We start from the raw sequence: 19,731 nt of genomic DNA, 5'->3' as shown, positions 1-19,731 counted from the left end.
TTATCTCAGAATATTCACAAATAGATGGATTCATCATACGTAGAAAAACTACTTTTGGGGACGGCCTAACCCCCAGTACTAAACTTGTTTCTTAGCAATCAATATTTCACACCTCCATTTATCCTAATTCCCTTTTTCCTAAAATAATTTCGTTTCCTATAATCCCTATAACAACAACGTAAAATCAGTCCGAGTTACTTGAGTACGAAGAATGAATAACTTTCTTCAATAATAGTTATATTATTGTATATGTTTTATTCAGTGTCACTGAAAAGACTAGGCTGCTACCAAGATCAAAGAGTTCGTGCGATTCCAACACTTGAAAGAGGTTCTCATCTTCTTACCCACGAGTTATACGGGGAACGCCCGGGTGCAATCAAAACGTGCTTGAGACGAGCTTCAAGGCTTGGATATAAAGTGATTGGAATGCAGAACGGGGGATCGTGTATGAGTTCCGGAAATGCTCTACAGACTTATAATAAATATGGACCATCTGATAAATGCTTGCCAGATTCTAGAGGTGGATATTGGGCAAACGAAGTGTTCCAGATGAAAATTAGCAATATTGGTAAGTAAGGGATCATGCCTATTAACGTTATTTTAACAAAATTTAGCTGTTTTGACAATATCCGTGCTTGTCTTTTTAAGAAAATATTTCGAATTCATCGAACATCCGATTTAGAATAATTAATGCCAATCGTATTTCGATTATATTAAATAATTCACAATTTGTCCAGGTATAGTCGGGGAATGACAGTGATTCTGTATATTTTGTTTCACCAACTCAAGTTCTTCAAATGTACAATTTACACGACTTGTTTTGGCTTTTACAGTAGGGAGGTAGATCATCAAATAATTCACACGTTTGACTCAGTAGCAATCAACAGTATGGCAATGATTTTGTATATTTCGATTTTTCGAGCTCGCGTTTTGGATATATCTGAAATCTATCAATCTCTATTCACCGTCCCAACGTTATAAAACTTTTCTGGTCGTTTAGGCTTTTGGGTTGAGCGGTAGTGGGTATCACATAATGTACGCGCTTGGATCCGAACTCAAAGAAAATTTTTAAAAAACGAGAAAAAGCACAAAGAATACTAATTCATAGTGAAATGCTCCTCGTTAAAGTCATAAAAGAGACAGATAATTAAGACGTATTCATCCCTGCAGTGTCATTCAAACCTTATTGTGTATATTCTTTTAATTCATTCAGATCTCTCGAAGAAGATCCAGAAAAGAAGATATTGTAAGTATTTGAAATAACCGCATAAACGTAGTTCGAAGCAAAATACTAATCAAGTAAAACTTAAAATATTTAGATGTTCTAACTGATCTTGGATGTTGGCAAGACACTCATAATCACGCAATCGATTCGGTCGACGAAGAACTCAAGAAAATAACTGGTCCTTACAAAATACGATTCAATGCAATACAGGAATGCGCAAAATACGCTGGCTCTCTAGGACACTCAATTTTCGCAATACAAAATGGCGGAATGTGTTTTACAAGCAAGAACGCAAGAGAAACATTCAATAAATTTGGTCCTTCCACGCGATGTTCTTCAAATGGTAAAGGCGGTTACAGAGCAAATCAAGTGTACTATATAGGAACGGTTTACACAGGTGAGTGTAGTGGAAATTATATTTATTTGCATAAAATGTTCACAATGAAATACTGAATTAAATACAAATGAAGAAAGAGTGAGTCACACGTTTGCCAATGCGAGGAAACCTTTTTGCAAAAAGGTTTAAAAGTTATTCAGTTGATAATTGTTGCGACAGCCCTTCAATTGTATAAATTATAAATACACATTTTTATTGGGGTTGGCATATGGTAGTAATCACGTTATTCATACGGCCTACAGTAAATATATTATGATTTCCATATTAGAGGAATGAGAGAAAAAGGCTTAATCATATAGCGAAGCAAGGCCTTTTGCCCGGTCATCAGTCCATGTATGGTTCGGCAATAATTACCCAGTTATTGCTTTCAGATGAATGAACTTGAAATTTCAATATTATATCTCACATCCTTTCCGTAACAACAAAACAAAATTAATAGTGTTTTTACGTGAAACTATCTGAAAATTCTATCGGCAAAATTAATAACTAACTGACTTTAAATCTTTTTTCAGCCAATTATCGATATGTTGGATGCTACAGAGACCGTAAGAGTCACACTATCCCATCAGTCGAAAAACGGTTCCGAACAATTCGAGACGATCCGAAAAAACGTTTGAATCCAATCGCAAAATGTGCCAGAATAGCAGCAGCTCTGGGATACAAAGCATTCGCTTTACAAAATGGTGGAATATGTTCTACAGGACCACATGCTCATAAATCGTTCAAGAAATATGGGCCTTCTTTAGATTGTCATGACCACGGAAAAGGAGCACATATGGCAAACGCAGTGTACGAGTTAACAGACGGGCTTGAAAGTAAGTGGAAATCTAGAGCAACAGAGTAAATACCAACCAATACTAACACAGTAAAATACCAGTATATAGTTTACATGAAAATGAACGTTGTTTTGATAATATGGTATCCATGTAAATTTTCCGAGGTGAAATGAAGTTTTTCATCTACTTAAAAGTATTTTTGAGATAACTGTCATTAAACAATAATATTATACCCAATAAAAACATTATTATTTGAAGGTCCTTGACATAATCGCTCAAATAAGTTTACTAGAATGCTACTACTAAACACAGTTACAAAGTAGGTTGTGTTTTCTTCAAGATTAAAACCTGGTTATTAGGCTTATCCGATCAAACAAATAAATGAAGCAAATTAATTACGTTAAAAAGACCATACAGTCTTGCGGCAATCGGTATTTACTAACGCACAACCCCACGCTTTTTATAGTGTCAGTTGCTCTTGGCTTTTTAGTTTAGTGGTGGTCCGTAATTTTGCTCAGAGATCATTCTCATTAATTTCTGAGTGAGTTCCCGTAACCTTGCTTTGAGCAAATATTATTATAGAAACTAAACGGAAAGCAGAATAAACGAATTTTACCTTTACAGTTACCATCAAGAACGTCGGATGCTATAAAGATCGAAAACAGCATACCATCCCATCTCTGGAAACCAGCGGAGCATTCCATGGAAAATTCACAACCAGGAAATATGCAATTGCAAAATGTGCCAGATATTCCGCTACTCTCAAGTATTCTCATATTGCAATACAAAACAACGGAGCTTGCATGAGTTCAAAGATAGCTGAGTCTACGTATGACAGATACGGATTTTCCGATGACTGCGGTCTGAATTTGAGAGGAGGACAACTTGCAAATCAAGTTTTCAGACTAATTGTTAAATACATGGGTAAGTTACTGTTTAAGATAAAACTTCGATCATTCATCACAGCAATAATATAAAATCGTTGTATCTTAACATTCGTATTCGTGTGAGATATATATATTGCCTGTTATTTCTTATCTGGTTACCACTTAGTTTTTTTTTTATATATGTAATTCATACCGGCTTTTCAGACTCCGACTGGCCATTTTCAAATCGATGCTATTTATATTACTCGCATTTTCTTACGACCAAACTTGACGTTTTCGCCACGTATGGTCTCTCGAAAACGTCATTTTAACGGCCATGCACGAAATGGATAAAAACATGCCATCTGGCATACATAGTTTAAAATCTGGGAAATGTATTTTAAATACTTTATTTATTTCGTTTGACGTTTCTAAATTTACGAAACGGCGTGGGCTCGCTTTTCGCAAAATAGGGAATTGAAACCATACGTGAGGCCGATGAAAAAATCGGAAAACTCCTGTAGCAATTTTACACCGTTATCAAATCTGCATACTAATTCATGTCCTACTTCCTAACTAAATCCAACCTTTCTTTACAGATTTCAAGCCATACTTGGAATACACACCTGGCTATCGACGTAAGTACGCTATATTGAACTTGCTAATACATATGTCAGATGCACAACGCATCTAATTTATATTATGAAATAAGATAAAATGCTCTAGTTGCATTTGCTTTGATATAAAATTTAAATGCTAAGTTCCTGAGTATATTTGTAGAATGCACCGTACTTTGAACGATTTTAGATAAAAGAAATTAAACACAAATAAAAAAGTTATGTCCGAATGCGTATCATCTGGCATCTAAGCCTTCGCTTCATCAAAGCATGTCATAATAGCGCGTATTATGTAATAATTGTATTTATTCACAGCTTATTATTTGAACCAACTTGGCTGCTGGAAGGAAAATGTCGCTGACAGAACGATAAGGAAAACTTTAGAAGGCGGAATATTGGGAGGGGATTTCAAGAAAAGAAAACACGCTGTGCAAAAGTAAGATAAAACAAAATAAATTCAAAACGCAAACTATAACTATTCTGTTATCTAAGTTACATTACAAAAATAAGATCCGGATCATGTCTGTTTTTATCATAAGCCTGCCAAAAGTTTTTCTCCCCACCCCAACTCATTATTACTTTACCTGTGTTAAATTGGTGGTTATTCAAACTTCTGTTTTCATGTAGTAATAACGCTAGCAACTCGTGTAGTGCTTCGCAAAACTGTTTATCCAGTTTGGTCTCACTCAAATTAAACATTCCTTTTTGTAGACAACTATCTCAGTCCGTCTGATTGATTGCTTTTGTCGGGCTTTGTTTCAAGCTAACAGCATCCAAAAATATTAGCATTAATGTCTTGAATCACCATAATACATTGAAGAAATTATTATTGTAGATGTGCGGAAGCATCGACTCTCAATGGCTTCAGGTTCTTTGGAATCCAGAATGGAGGTGAATGTTGGACTGGACCAAATATTATCAATAGATACATGAAATACGGTCCTTCTAGGAAATGCATCGGAGGGAAGGGATCCGCTCTTGTTAATTCAGTATATGAAATCAATACGATTTATTCCCGTAAGTTGATTACTTTTATTCCACTATTTTCACAATTCACATCTATTCCACAATTTTCAGGCTCAGTGGTTAAGAAACGTGGCTTAAAACTCATGTCCACTACGCCCCATTCGCTGAAGTAACTTCGTTGTCGTTGGTCAACGGCTTCACTAGATTTGAGAGTTTTAAACGCTTTTAGTTGGTTTGTCTATTATATTCTATTATATTTTTATTTTATTATAACATATTACCAAATTCACATTTTAGCGCAAGTCATCTCCATGGGATGCTATAAAGACAGCGAAGTACCTGCTATATCCACGCTTGATGGGACGTCACCCCAACTTATCTACGGTACCAGAAACCCAGATATCGTTCGATCATGCGCTCGTGTGGCTGCTGGAAGAGGATTTAACGTATTCGGAGTACAAAACGGCGTTCAATGCATGAGTTCAAGGAATGCTGAGAAACGTTATGACATGTATGGAAGGTCTGGAGATTGCGATAGTGACGGACGTGGTGGATTATTAGCAAATTCCATATATAAGATTACCAGACCTGGAAAATGTGAGTTACATTGCCAAACTGTTACGTTAGTAATGCTTGTGACATAATCGTGCTTACCGCGCAGGTTAAATATCTCGGGTTCAGCCCCGCGTCGACAACCACACGTACCGGTATGTGAATTACGTAAGTTATGCCGCTAATCTCTCGTTCCTTTTCTTAGTTTGAAGAGACATAGAAGTTTAATTAACACACATTGCCTATTTGTCCAGAGTCTTTTAATGAAAAGAACGCACCTTCTAAAACTGGATTGGCATTTTTTCTTCAAAACTATTTGCCATTAACGTATAATTTTAACTGTTTCGATTGATTTTAATTCGGCATTTCGAAAACGACTTAAATGTTTTCGAATTTAAAAGCCAATTGATATGTTAACCTATAATGGAAACAAAATGATATCTCTCGATACATAAAAATAAGTGTGAACTGTACGATTTCACGTATGATTCAAGACTTCATAATTATTTTTGGAAAAGGCGGCTTGGCGTATCCCGAACTTGCTTACAGTTGATTACACGGTGTGCTTCGCCCCGTGTCGGTTAATTATGTGCGAGAGGAATGCTGTACTTCTCGCTGTCGTATGATAGTTAACGTAACTGCAAGCCGCTTACGCTTCCTTTACCGCCATAGTTCATTAAACGGAACAATTGACTGGTTAGCTATTCCTAAATGACATGGACTGAACTGAAACTGAACGAGAGACCGATTGTGCACCATATAATTAACCCGATAAATATGACTTACAGACTTATGAAAACTTACAGAACCTTGCCACACCACGGTTGCTTGTGAAAAGCGAAAATGCAATCACTCACAAAGTACGGTCCGGACGTGTATTATCAGCTTCTCTGTTGATCCTCTCCATTCACATTCATTTCAATTATACCATTTATTTGACAGTTTACATTCAAAACATTGGATGCTGGTCTGACGATGTTTTCCATACGATACCAACTGCAGAAGGATTGAACCTGGAACTGAGATGCGAAGCTCATTACAGGCGACGATACGATCCCGTTGCAAGTTGCGCGCGATACGCTGATGAGATGGGATATAAAGTGTTTGCTATTCAAGATGGAGGAATGTGTATGACTTCACCCACTGCTCATATAACGTACAAGACGATTGGACCGTCTTACGCTTGCTCAATGGACGGAAAAGGCGGACACATGGCTAATCAAGTGTATAGAATAAAGTGAGTATTGAGCTCTGAAAGATTACCTAGTTTTATTTAAGCTTGGAGGTTTGATAATTCTACTAAATTTCGAACTTAAACAGAAGCGTAGAAAGTAATCATGGTAATATTTAACAGACAAATAATATATTTTCAAGACACCCGATAACGCGAAGTCGCTTCAACCTGTGGCAGGCGGTGTCTTGAAAATGCCGTGTTCCGCTTTTCTTTCGCTCATAACAAGACACAGATACATATAGGGGGTCCTACATTTGATAATGTCATCAACTTTTTGGTTCGGCATAGCCTATGCAATTTATTGTACCCTGGACGAGGAGATGGGTCACGTATTTTTAACCCTAACTGTTTACCTTGCTTAGTTTTTGTCAGAAATTTGGAGTAAATGTATGAAGTGATATTACGAAACAACATTTTCCAAGCACCCTGTTATGGTTATACTTGATAGTGATAACTCATATATATAGTGGAGAATCATATTATTCTATCTGCTTTATCAGATATCATGGGCGTCCCAGATGTCAAAACCCAATTTCTAGAGCCGGGAAAATACTCCTAAGAAAAAGGAAATCCAATGAGTAGAAAAAGTGATGACGATGGACTGACTGAAAGAAAAGCACGGCAGTCATCAACCTTTCTGTCGTATTTTATTAGAGCCACTATAGTTCTAGTACATTTAATCTCGCTACTTAATATATTGTTGCATGCTATCACTTGACTGTATCGTTTCATCTCGGCCTATAAAGTTTCTTATAATACTTTTATCTATTGTTGACATTTACTCACATATTTGTTTTGGAAAATAAATAAGTAGATCATTACAATTTATCGCGTGTATCTGACTTTTTACTTGATATAATCTCAGGTTATTATAAGATTGGGTATGAGTTATATATTCAATTCGGATGAGAGGAAAGTTGATAAGATGATTTAATCATAAGGCAACCCAATGCCTATCGTCCAGTTCCCAGTCCATTTTACTACGACAATCGCGGAATGTCGGTGCATACACATAGTTGAATAGGCTAGAACAGGGGTGAGCAAGGTTTTCGGACCAGAGGCCAATAATTTAGCTACCAATCTTCACGAATTCGCGTGCAGAAATAGATTATTAAAAACCATCGGGGAAGATGGACTTAATTACTATGCAAGAATGCGTAAGCTATGAACAAATATTAACGTCAAGAGAGCGTTGTGGGGACGTTAACAAAACTTTGTCGACAGTCGACACTATATTAAAACTCCAGGCTGCGCGTGACCGCACACAACAAGTGGGCGAGGAAAGAGGTCAGGGAAAAGCACGCCTTCGAATCGAGAAGACGTGAAGTTTTGTTAACGTCCCCATATCACGAAAGTCTGTGGCAACATGAACTACAATTTACACAAACGACTATCATAATCTAACAAGCCCATCGCACCACTTGGTTAGTAGAAAATTTAGGGCAGCATCAGGCGGGGCAGATTGCATAATCCAACGGTCCAAAGTCAGTCAGTAAGCTATTTCAGTATTTAGAAATAGAGAAAAATAACATGTTATACCAATGTCAGGATGTGTTCAAGGTCAATTTTACATCATCAGGTAAACGTAATTTTTGTTTTTCGAGAATCTAAACACCTGATGACAATGTTAAAGCTTGGAATCTGTTCATACGAGTACGTGCCACTGGTCAACGGTTGCAAAAATCCCCTACTTTCACTCTTCTGATTGGTTTAAAAAGAGGGCTCGACTGCACACTTCAGTTGCTCGATGAAGGGGCGTTTTATTTACATTCATTGTGACCAATGCAAGCTACATGAAATTACGATGCAATAAACAGATTTAAATTTTTTAATATTTGAATTATTTTGATTCATAGGTAGGAGTATTCAAAAAATTTGCTAGCTTTAGCAATAACATATTTGGGCTATAAGCATTCAAATTGCTAAAAATACCGAAAACCGTTAAAGCAAGCAGGCGTTGTTGCTTCGACCGTTTATCAAAACATATGTTCTGAACATTGTCGGCACGTGGCGTAGTAAAAGTGATTAGTCATTCAATACAATTCACAACTTTCTGTTTGTTGTGCAAGTGTAGCAAGCAGTGCTTGGATGATAGCGGTTGACCATGTCTGCAAAAAGGTCTCTTCATTTTGTATTTAAGATCGGAAATAGAAAGGAAACCGCTAATTTTTACAGAGATGTACTGGGAATGAAGGTTTTGCGCCATGAGGAGTTTAAAGAAGGCTGTAAAGCGTCTTGCAATGGACCTTATGATGGTACATGGAGCAAAACAATGATTGGATATGGCGCAGAAGACTCGCACTTTGTTTGTGAATTAACTTACAATTATGGCATTGGGCAATATAAACATGGGAATGATTATTTAGGAATGACTATCAATTCCAGTCAAGCATTTGAAAAATGCAAAAGTGTTGCAACATGCGAAGAAAAAGATGGTCACCGCATTGTGACATCACCGTGTGGTTATAAATTTATCGTTTGTAACAATGCAGTTGAAAACGATCCAGTGCAGAAAGTTACCCTCGGCTGTGAAAGTTTAGAAAAAAGTCTTAAATATTGGCAGGAAGTGTGTGGAATGCAAGTTTTTGACAGAAAGGATAAGAACGCAATTCTTGGATATGACAAAGCCCAAGCAAAGCTTGAAATTGTGGAAGTGGGACCCGTTGATCATGCAACAGCATATGGAAGAATTGCAATCGGGTGTCCCCGAGTTGAACTACCGGGAATTCAAAAGAAAGCAAAAGATGGCGGAAATAAAATTCTGACGGAACTTGTGAGCCTGGATACCCCAGGTAAAGCAACAGTTGAAGTTGTGATTCTTGCTGACCCAGATGGCCACGAGATCTGCTTTGTTGGAGATGAAGCCTTTAAAGAACTTTCTCAAGTTGATCCAGCAGGAGACAAACTATTGAACGATGCAATGGAGGCCGACAAAAGTGACGAGTGGTATGCAAAGCGTAACAAGCAGAAACCACAAGCTTAGTGATGTTGCATTGACCAATTTATAAACTTTGTAGCCAATGAAGTGAATTAGGCAACATTGAAACTTTAGGTGAATACTGACAAACTGACTATCCTTTTTGTTTAAGAAAGCCGGTTCTTCTATATAAAGCTGATTTAGTTTGTGTCTGCTATGGTAATAGATAAACACGCCCAGAAAATTTCTACATTATGTTCCGTCATTTTCCTCTTGTAACCGGACGGATGGTCGTGGAATGAAAATGATTCAGTAGAATGTTTCTCTTTTCTTTTTATACTGCTATTTCTACATTTGTCAGAAAGTAGTGAGATTTTTTAATTTGAATATGTGTGGTGCGCTCATTGGTGGTTTGTAACAAGTTCAAAACTTATGGCTTCAACTTTTTAGACCTGATTATTCAAGGATGTCTTATTAACAAATTTACTACTAAAGTCATTGTAAAACTATCATAAAATATACTAATATTTATGGCAATTTTTTTGTAAAATTGACACATTTGAGAGAAAACATGGATTGATCTTTATCAACGATTACCAAGTAGTACCGTTTCAATAATAAATATTGAAAAAAAACTGGATAAGCCCAATATGAGCTTATCACAATCCACTATCATGTTTTACTAATGTCTCTAAGTGGCCGAAATGTAACAGTAGATTGCACTTTTATTAAGTAAATTGTTTATCAATTTATTATAGTAGGGTAATCTATTCATTTGAAATATTTTTTAATAACAAATTCAATATCGAAAATGATATTTTTAATATTCTAATGCCCATTCATTGGCGATATGTTATTATGTACATAATGATTTGTAATAAATTTTTTAATGAATTCTCACAGCATTTCTTGATTTCTATTCGATTAAAAGAGAGTGTTTTTGAGTGTGTATTTTTCAATAACCAGAGAAAGTCAACTAAAGAATTTTTTTTTTTAATATTTTAATCATGATAATCAACTAATGATCCATGGAAAGTGAACAAAACATTTGAGTAAAGTTGTAAATTTATTTGAATGTTCTTCAAGTTGAATTTCATTTTATTTCCATAGAATTTCCTGAATAGTAAAACCAATGGTGCAAGTTTAATACTGGGAATTTTGCATTGGGTCGAAAATCGATGAAGCATGACTCGACAGCATCATATTGTTTCAACTAATAACCATTACATTACCATCAATAACAATTTTAACCATTTTCTCCCCTATTATTTTCCGGTCCTCCTTCATAGAATATATCTAGGACTTCCAGCTTGTCTATCTAACCGAAACAAATGTATTATATAACACAATAATAATTAAACCCAACATCGCAAATTTGCTTCAATAATTTGATATTATTCGAGGGAAAGTTCCTTGTAGATAAATGTTTAATTTATATTTCATGTGAGGCTAGCATGGGCGTTCACAGATTAACTTTTTACATTTCTAATCTTTGTTGATAGGTTTAATTTGAGTGCTTGTTATCTTTTTACTTCATTGGGTTCCAATTTCAAGTGATGAGTGAATTGTGTGGTGTGGTAAAATATTACTCAGTGGATGAAAGGTTATTTTTTTGCTGAAGAATGTAAATAAAAATTTGTAAATTTCACTAAATTTTTACTGTAATTATCAAGGCAAGAAAAGTGTGACAAAGATATAAAGATGTTATTCTGGTGGAATTATGATTTTTTTTTCAATTTTTTTTATATTTCTTTTGTAGTTCTTTTGAGTAGTTGAATAGAACCTTAATACCAAATTATTGCACATGCCAGATTTAGGTCACCGGAGATATAGATTGTAATATTGAATTTATTTTCTGATTCTCAAAGTACACATCAGGCGAACATTCTTAGTTTGGGGGTGGCATAGTATATACCGGTAATATAGTATAATTGGCAGAATAATCTCCACACAAATAATGTGTTGTAATTCTGCCAGTTCAGTCATAGTTGGGTTCAAATGGCTTAATTCTAATTGCATAAGAATATAGATGAATAGAGATGGATATTTGGTCCCAATCATATTTTTAGTGGCATCTTCCATGTAGGCATATCCAGTGCCATATTGACAGTCGGTTAGAAATAGGGAAAGATAGATATATGGACAGAATCATGATTTGAATGGCCTACCTTTCAGAGGGATATTTTTCTGTCTGGATGGGAATGGGTCTATGGCCTTCTTAGTAGAATGTTATTGGACTGTCATATAGACAGCAGAATAGGGATGGATATATATGATCCAAATTTGTCATTTTCGGAAGTGTCATATTCAAATCATCTCATGCCTTGAAGTGTCATATTCAAATCATTTACTTTACATTGTATCATTTTGATACTACGAGACAAGAATGCAGTATCTATATTGTTTAAGTTCCACTATGAAATTTAGAGTGCCATTTATTTGAAGCAGGATTAATTGCAATAGTGTGTTTGTTTTATCAGATATTGGAAATAAAATTTATGGAAATAGAATCGTTTGAATATTTTACATCAGTACAGGAATTTTGTCGCGGGAATGCCAATAGAGGGTTTGGGGGAGATCTGTTGGTTAGACACACTCCATAGAGTATGGGATATCAGTGAGTGAGCATTTTGATGACAAATATTTTCTTAAGCTCTATTACGTTTCACCATTTCATATTTGAAAGCAAATGACAGAAATTCATGGAAGAGTAGAGAGTGTCTTCTAGAATTCTATGTATATTATCACAAATATCTTATAAGATTCATAGGAAAATTACGATATATGCCAAATTCTACCAGAATAGTCATTATATTTATTAAGATTCATATGTACTCCTGAAGTATCTGAACCAAGATGGCGAACACCAAAACGTAGTATGTGTATCAGGTTAAAATTATTCCATAATTTTATTCCTATTTTCCTTATTTTAGTTCTATTACGAGTTCGGGAACCGAGTGACTATCGTAGTATTTGTACCTGAAATTATGGCCCAATCCTAACCTGGTACACATACCACGTTCCAGTGTCCGTCATCTTGGTTCACATACTTCGAGAGTATCGATTTATATTCAATCTTAAGTCTCTCCCTTGTGGTATGAGCAAAAATTCCTTGGCCTCTAATTACCCAGTTCAGACAAAGCATGATTATTTTTACTCTGTATAATAATTTGACATCATAAAGGTAATTGGGAATTGATGATAAACAAGAGCATTTTTTAAAATAGTAGGTATACCTCACTGACTTACCGGTACTTGTTAGTAAGATAAGAGAGGCAGAAAAGTCATAAAACACTCCACCTCATACATTTGGGGGTACAATCCTTGGAACAATCCTTCTCTTTTAACTACCCCTGCCTTTATGTTTCAATAAATATAGGAACATTGACTGTAGTGTTAAAATTCACTTTTCTATAATTTAAGACACTTAGGATCAAGATTAATTTATTGCTTTCAAAAAGGAAACATTTGATTTTATACATTCTTGATTGTAGGAATAATTTGAAGAGCTGTTATTTGAAAAATTAGCATTTTGAGCAATTGGAAGTGTCACACGATTAACAAAAACACTCTCATTCGGTATATGATAATCTCTAGATCGGGGGTAATATGGGCCTTGGTGATTTTCACATACAGTTTCCTCACAAAATACACTAACTTGAATAGACGCATATACCTAATCTCAAATTTATTTATTTCAAGCTCAACAAAAATTATGTAACAAGGTCTCCTGCAATATTTATAATCTGAACTGCAATCTTAGCCTTCAACTCATGTAGTACTGTTTAAGTGTATTATGTAGGTCAGGACATTATATCATTCGGCGGTACACACAGAAATGTCCTTTTTCATGAGTAGATATGAACATCATGCATGGCCAGAAGACTTAGGCACTCATTTGTTGTTTGCCGTCGCCTTGACATTCTCTATTTATAGCCATAATTTAAAATATTGAAGCCTCTGCAGTCTGCACTTTAAGTGCATTGCAAATAAACGTTATAGGTTATTGTCATCTGCACGCAAATAAACCCCTAATTTATGAAGGTCTTATTTTACTGTGTTTCATATAAGAGTACAAATCCAATCTTTTATAAGTATAATATTTAAATAATATTTTCATCATGAACCAATGGAAAATTGTGCATAGGGCATTATTTTAACTTGCTAGGAGTTGTTAACTCTATTTGTTTGTCTCCATTTTAATCCAGATATTATACCACCACTTCTTAGTTGAAAAGAGACCTTTTGGTCTCTCATTAAAATAAGTGATTGAGCTAATAAATTTAAACTTTTATGCGCTAACTAAATAAAAAGTCAATGGCTCATGCTACAATGCTAGTGTCAGCAAATTTGTTATGTGGCATCAGATGTGGCATGCCAGACAACATTACAAATTTGAACAATGAGTTTGTAGGTTATAAAAAGTTGAAGAACAGACGTGATGTCTGTAGATAATAAATGTGACTGATGAATAGGTGTCTGCAACTATAAGTACTTGACCCTTTTCTCTACCACGTCGACAAATTTAATCCCATGATGAGTTGATCTCTGACCTGTGAACTTTTAAATATAAAGGTCAGCATGAATTGTAATAGAACTAATCAGTATATTGAATGATTCCAATCGAATAGCATTTTGCGCAGACCCTAACATTCGACGGCATTCAAACCCCCCATATTTTGATTACCACGAATGATCCCTTCACCTTTACATTTAGATGATATGGGAATACTATACTTCAAAAGTTGTAGCTAAATCAGGCATGTAATTGATTAATCTATTTTTCAATTGTGCCTCACTTAACTGCTCCATATTCAGTGATTGACACTTTAACTTCCCCATAATTTTATTTTATCTCCATTGAAAACAAACTCAACAATTCAGTATTTATGTACATGCCATCAACTTTTTACATAGTTTATTAACTTTTCTGACCCTGGTCATATGATATAATACAGAAATACCCATGTCTTAGTGTGCAAGACTCTCAAATCACATAAAATAATGTTCATCTTAAATACACTTTAAACAGATAATTTGATAAAAATATTTGTTTTTTCTTCTGTACAGGCGTAAGGCATCGCCTATGCCAAATTTTAGTTTGTTGGCAAACCTCCAAAGTGTGATAATTTCTCATTGTTATCTGTCTGCCATGCCTCCCAAGATTTGTAGTCAAAAGTTCATACAAAGTAAATTTGCATCTGTTGAATGCAGCCATAATTAAATGTCAATACAGACACACTCAACTTGCCGTTTGTGAATGCATTTGCTGCGAAAAAAAACCTTGTAGCAACCTTACGTGGGATGAGATTTGTTTTCTTTTTCAGAAAATACTTTCTGTTTTGAATAGTATTTTTGCAGCGAGCCTATGTGTTAGTCAAGTTTCATTTCTAAAGATTAATGTTTGAAACGTCAAACTTTGGAAAAAAAAGGAACTTTGATTGTATCAACTTTGAAATGTGTTTAAACTATATTATTTGAAGTGGGTGCCATTGCCTTGCATTTAAAGCATTACACTTGACTCTGTTTGCCATTGCAGGGGATACCTTTTAGATTGAAATCGGGCAGGAAATGAAAAACTGGGACAATTTCAGTCCCTCCTACATTAGTAGCTTTTTAAATATTGTAACATATCAGTGGATTCTTGTATAGAGTCTTGTTCATAGCAAAAGGATTAGATAAGTGTCAGATAAAAAGTCTATCCTGATATTTGAGTGACTTTATACAATTATGAAATATATGGATAATCAAATTGCAGTTAAGCACCTTTACTTAGCCAATGTGTTAAATTTTGTAGTATAGGATAGGATTTACGTATTTATCCCGGGGGAGAGGAAAGCCGATAGGACGGCTTAATCATAGGGCGAACTCTCGTCCGATCACCATTCCATGTCGGGTATGGGATTAGGTACCGTAGGCATTTGTTTTCAGAAGCATGGACTTCATGGTGGAGGAAGCTGTAACCGACCTGTTACGTGAACCACCCTACGTCAGCGAGGAGTCAGGAGGAGCAATCCTCTTGCACATAACTATCCCCACATGGGATTGGAACCTGTGAACCTATGCAGAGTAATCAAAGGTGCGGTGGCGAGCGTATTCCTAACGCTTAGCACGATGAGCCACATCGCCTAATAGACTGTAGACTGTTCCAAAGCAAATAAGATTTGGTCTTTACAGTTAAAATAGCATTTTACACTCCTCATGCATAAGCCATGTTTGAGTTGAATATATAAGGTGTCCATGAGGTCTTTAAAATTGCAAAGGCAATTTTAGATGCCATATATTGTTCTGGTCTGTATAAAATGGGGTGAAAATACTTGAACAATTACTGTTTTAATATCAACTAACCTGGTTAGAATATATTGAAAACTGACTTCATAACAAAATTGAAATTTTAAGGGACGTTATGGACACACCCTCTATGATAAAACAAAATTATAATCTTGTTCAAAGTTCAATTATTCTTTTTATATTAAGCAAGTGTTACTTTGCTTGATAAACCAATTTTCCTTATAATCAAATCAAACAAACATGAAATAAGAGTTATTTGACAGATGATACGAGTTTGTTATTCATTGGAGCATCTGCAAACATAGCCATAGTACTTGACAAAATGATATGGGCGGAAGGAAATCCTATTCAATACAGGAAATATGCCATCTGCATATATAATTATGGGATAGGTTTATGTGCTTTGCGTCGTTTTGTTGAATTTTTGTAATTTTGCAGGAAATGAGTATGTTGTTCCATAGATAATAAATTGGTATGAAGCTACCTAAACCTAGAATGAATTACTTGTAGCCCAAAATTAGAACATGGTTTCGCACTATATAGGTTATCATTGGTTTAAACATAACATGTTTTGTGTAGTCACAGTTAAACCATGAATTTTATTATAAAAGTCATAATATATCCAGTGTTTGCCATTGAATAGTACTGATTGAAATTGATAAGAATCCAAAATTCTTCAATAATACTTTTATATATAAGGCTATGAGGAGATATTTGAATATTTTTGTCAATTTCTAGTAAAAACAAAATAAAATGTACTTGCTAGTTAAACCTTTTTTTCTTTTGTCGTCTACTTTTGTTGCACAAAAATTTCTGTGGCTCATTAACTTTCTCATGCGAAGGAATAACTACAAAATTTTTTTTTTGCAAAGTTAGACAATTCTACTTTGATAAATAAAATGAGAATTACCACCTCTGAGAGAATTACCGCCTTTGCGAGCCAAAATGCAGCATCATCATTCATTTCTACAACAATCAAAGTTTGCATAATTTATCAATAACTTTTTAATAGGTTGTAGCCCACCTGAAAATGTTTCTGTGGCCCTGACATGGTCCATGGCCCACTGATTGAGAATCGATGTGCTAGGCACTTGTCCCTCCAATTTTCATACTACAGGGTGGCCCAAAAGTAGGTATAGTTATTTTATTTATTTTTTATTACCTTCCAAGCAGCTAGAAAACTAATGTAAAATTCACACTAGATTTATTATCTAATAAAATAAGCAATTTTTGTAGTACTTAACAAGTAACATGAAGTGAACTGCAAGTAGCTTCAAAGCATATAAAATAGTTTAATAACTGTATACCTACTTTTGGGCCACCACCTACATTTGGGCCACCTTATACCGGTATGTATATTCAATCATTTCAACTACTGCCATGTCCGAAACCATGCTACTAACAGAACGAGGACTATTGTTTACTAAACCCATCTTATAGGCTTTCTTCTCTTCACAATAACTAGAAAAAAAGCTTGGGTTTGATAAGCCTACCAATCATATTCCAAGCAGTTTCCATAGAGTAAATAATTGATAATGTCCTTAATTAATACCTTAGATATTTTATACAAATTATCATTCAATTTGCGTTTTATATACAGATATATGTTCTATTCAATTTTTTTTCAATGTCCAAAGTTATTAAAAACGCTATAATGGATGCCATGAAAGCGGTTGAGGTTCGACAACTAATCAGAAGTGGTAAAAACAAGCAAGTGCCAACAATGGGATGGTGTCGAGGTTTGTGATTGCAATTTAATGTATAGAGGTTCTATTAACTTATTGCCAGAGCTCAGTGGTTCATGTAATTGTAGACTGTTTTAGCTTCCTCTGCCATCCTAATGTACTGTTTTACAGTACATTAGGCTGTTCTTCACCAAATGCTTAGCTGTCTTATCGCATATCCTAATCCTAAATCTTGAAACAAGTTGAAAGTAAATAGCACCCTAATGTTGCAAAATTTTTTTTAAACGAAAGGTGAAAAGCAAGCAAACATTGCAATTCTACAAAAAGATGCCGCAGATGACTTCGCAAAGTTTGCTGCTTACAACGAGGGTTGCTTGCCGATACTTCATCAGAGTAAACCTGGAGAAAAAGAAACAATCTTGGCGAAAAATTCTGATATAACAACTGATCTTCCAGGTTATAAGATTTACAAGAATGGAGAAATGGAAAAAATTATTGATTCTGCAGAAGGTATGGTATGGAATTTAATATATACGCTATGGCCTAGAGCCCCAGTGGTTACAATTTTGGCTTCGACAAAGTTAACATCGCAAGTTAAAAATCCTAGATTAAAATCGCATACCCAACTAAGATGTAATAAATTGGGTTGGCAATGGCAAATCAGAAAGATTCCCCTCCCCCCAAAATACTAGCTCCTTCCATATCAGTAGATGCTTGTACAGGGCCTTCTTCGAAGTGAAGGGTGAGAAAACCAGCTAGAAATGTTAGCAATTGCGATTTCCAAAAGTTTTGGCATGCTTTGTTGGACGACGTTCCAAAAGCGTCCCACATAAAGATTGTTGAATTACCTTAGTTTTAAAATAGCCAGCCACCTTATACGACAAAATCAGTTCAATCGAACAGCAGAAATAGATCATTTGGTGATATTAGGTTTTATATGTTTGCTTAAACAGCCATTCAACTTTATTTTAATATTATTATCTTAATATTCAGTCTTTCTTGAAGAAAAAAACTTTTTTCACAAGCTAAAGCTAGATCAGGGTGGTCCAAACCCAGGCCCGCGGGCCACATGTGGCCGCTGCTCCATTATTTGTGGCCCGCGTCACATTCGGAGCGTAATCAAAAAATTGCATTTTGTGTTGTTTCGTAATAAAATTAATCAGAAAAATCTTTTGATATATTCTTACATCGCTAATGTCACTAAATTGACTAGTGTTATGGCTAGCTGAGGCGACTAGCGAAGTTGAATAATGTGCTTGGCAGTCTAAATTGTTATCTGGCTTTCTACCTTTTTGGTCGGGAATATAAGCTTGCAATATAGGCAACATAGAAAACTAAAAATAAAATGCAGATTCTAATAGCCTGAGATGGCTATGCCTGATAACTATGTGTTCGCACAATAAAAGTGTTTGTTTTATATTGCAGCGATTACCTATTCTTGGCACTATTGTGTCCCGCGAACGATGCAAAAATAATTTTGTGGCCCGCGGAGCCGACAACCTTGGACCACCCTGAGCTGGATCATCTCAGTGCTCTCAATCCCCATTAGGGTCAAATGTTCTTTCTAGTTTGGTTCAATATACTGTATAGTTGGCACCACAAATTACGACTCTTGGGTTCAAATATCATATCCCATTTTGGTGTTACCCAAAGTGTAATAAATTGTATATATGTTACCGAACTGAGCACTGTCTTTACACAAATAAAAGCTTCTCGCATGAATAGCATTGATTAGCACTGATAAATATATATATATATATTTATATATAAATATGAACCAAAATTGTTTGCTTCTCACCAGTTGTGCATGCCTAGCTACAATGGTCAGCCCATTATCACTTGTTTTCAGAATATGACTGGAAAGAAATGGTTACTTTTTACATCGGTTGCAGTTTTTCATTTGATGATATTTTAATGGAGCACAAAATTCCTGTCAGAAATATTGAACAAAACACCAATGTATCAATGTATAAAGTGAGTCTGAAATAAATGCAACTTTATTTTACTCTTTTCATACCCCTTTCTCCCTTTTTTTACTCTTTACAGTTTGTATATATAATACTTAAACAGCGGACATGTAGGCTATATAAAAATTACGGTAACCACTCGATGAACATGTGGAAAGCATGTATATGGGGGATTAAACTTCAAGTGTTAGAGTAAACACAGATATTGTACAGTGTAGAGTAATATTAAAATTCATCT

The 19,731-nt window shown here is 35.2% G+C and overlaps 3 protein-coding genes across 3 annotated transcripts in view; all 3 read left to right on the top strand.

Annotated features, from left to right (window-relative positions):
• Positions 1 to 7,459, top strand: part of LOC120327143 (uncharacterized) — a 45,107-nt gene extending 37,648 nt beyond the window's left edge. The window contains exons 94-104 of the mRNA XM_078112267.1: positions 263 to 568; positions 1,214 to 1,246; positions 1,320 to 1,622; positions 2,135 to 2,437; positions 3,023 to 3,322; positions 3,864 to 3,902; positions 4,197 to 4,317; positions 4,717 to 4,898; positions 5,145 to 5,444; positions 6,342 to 6,636; positions 7,134 to 7,459. Coding sequence (XP_077968393.1) covers positions 263 to 568; positions 1,214 to 1,246; positions 1,320 to 1,622; positions 2,135 to 2,437; positions 3,023 to 3,322; positions 3,864 to 3,902; positions 4,197 to 4,317; positions 4,717 to 4,898; positions 5,145 to 5,444; positions 6,342 to 6,636; positions 7,134 to 7,215 — 2,264 coding nt within the window. The 3' untranslated portion in view covers positions 7,216 to 7,459. The remainder of the gene's footprint in view (positions 1 to 262; positions 569 to 1,213; positions 1,247 to 1,319; positions 1,623 to 2,134; positions 2,438 to 3,022; positions 3,323 to 3,863; positions 3,903 to 4,196; positions 4,318 to 4,716; positions 4,899 to 5,144; positions 5,445 to 6,341; positions 6,637 to 7,133) is intronic.
• A 1,106-nt stretch (positions 7,460 to 8,565) lies between these two features.
• On the top strand, positions 8,566 to 10,158 carry LOC120325717 (glyoxalase domain-containing protein 4-like). The gene has a single exon (XM_039391833.2). The coding sequence runs from the start codon at positions 8,738 to 8,740 to the stop codon at positions 9,614 to 9,616; it is 879 nt and encodes a 292-aa protein (XP_039247767.2). The 5' UTR covers positions 8,566 to 8,737; the 3' UTR covers positions 9,617 to 10,158.
• Positions 10,159 to 12,149: 1,991 nt separating this feature from the next.
• Positions 12,150 to 19,731, top strand: part of LOC120326613 (D-glutamate cyclase, mitochondrial-like) — a 40,297-nt gene continuing 32,715 nt past the window's right edge. The window contains exons 1-4 of the mRNA XM_078112176.1: positions 12,150 to 12,167; positions 17,442 to 17,580; positions 17,818 to 18,036; positions 19,376 to 19,500. Of these exons, the coding sequence (XP_077968302.1) occupies positions 17,469 to 17,580; positions 17,818 to 18,036; positions 19,376 to 19,500 (456 nt within the window). The 5' untranslated portion in view covers positions 12,150 to 12,167; positions 17,442 to 17,468. The remainder of the gene's footprint in view (positions 12,168 to 17,441; positions 17,581 to 17,817; positions 18,037 to 19,375; positions 19,501 to 19,731) is intronic.

The sequence above is a fragment of the Styela clava genome, chromosome 4 (genome assembly GCF_964204865.1).
Source record: "Styela clava chromosome 4, kaStyClav1.hap1.2, whole genome shotgun sequence".
NCBI classification, from domain to species: Eukaryota; Metazoa; Chordata; class Ascidiacea; order Stolidobranchia; family Styelidae; genus Styela; species Styela clava.
Note: the sequence above shows the minus strand (reverse complement) of the source record. Positions and strands in the feature narration are given on the sequence as shown.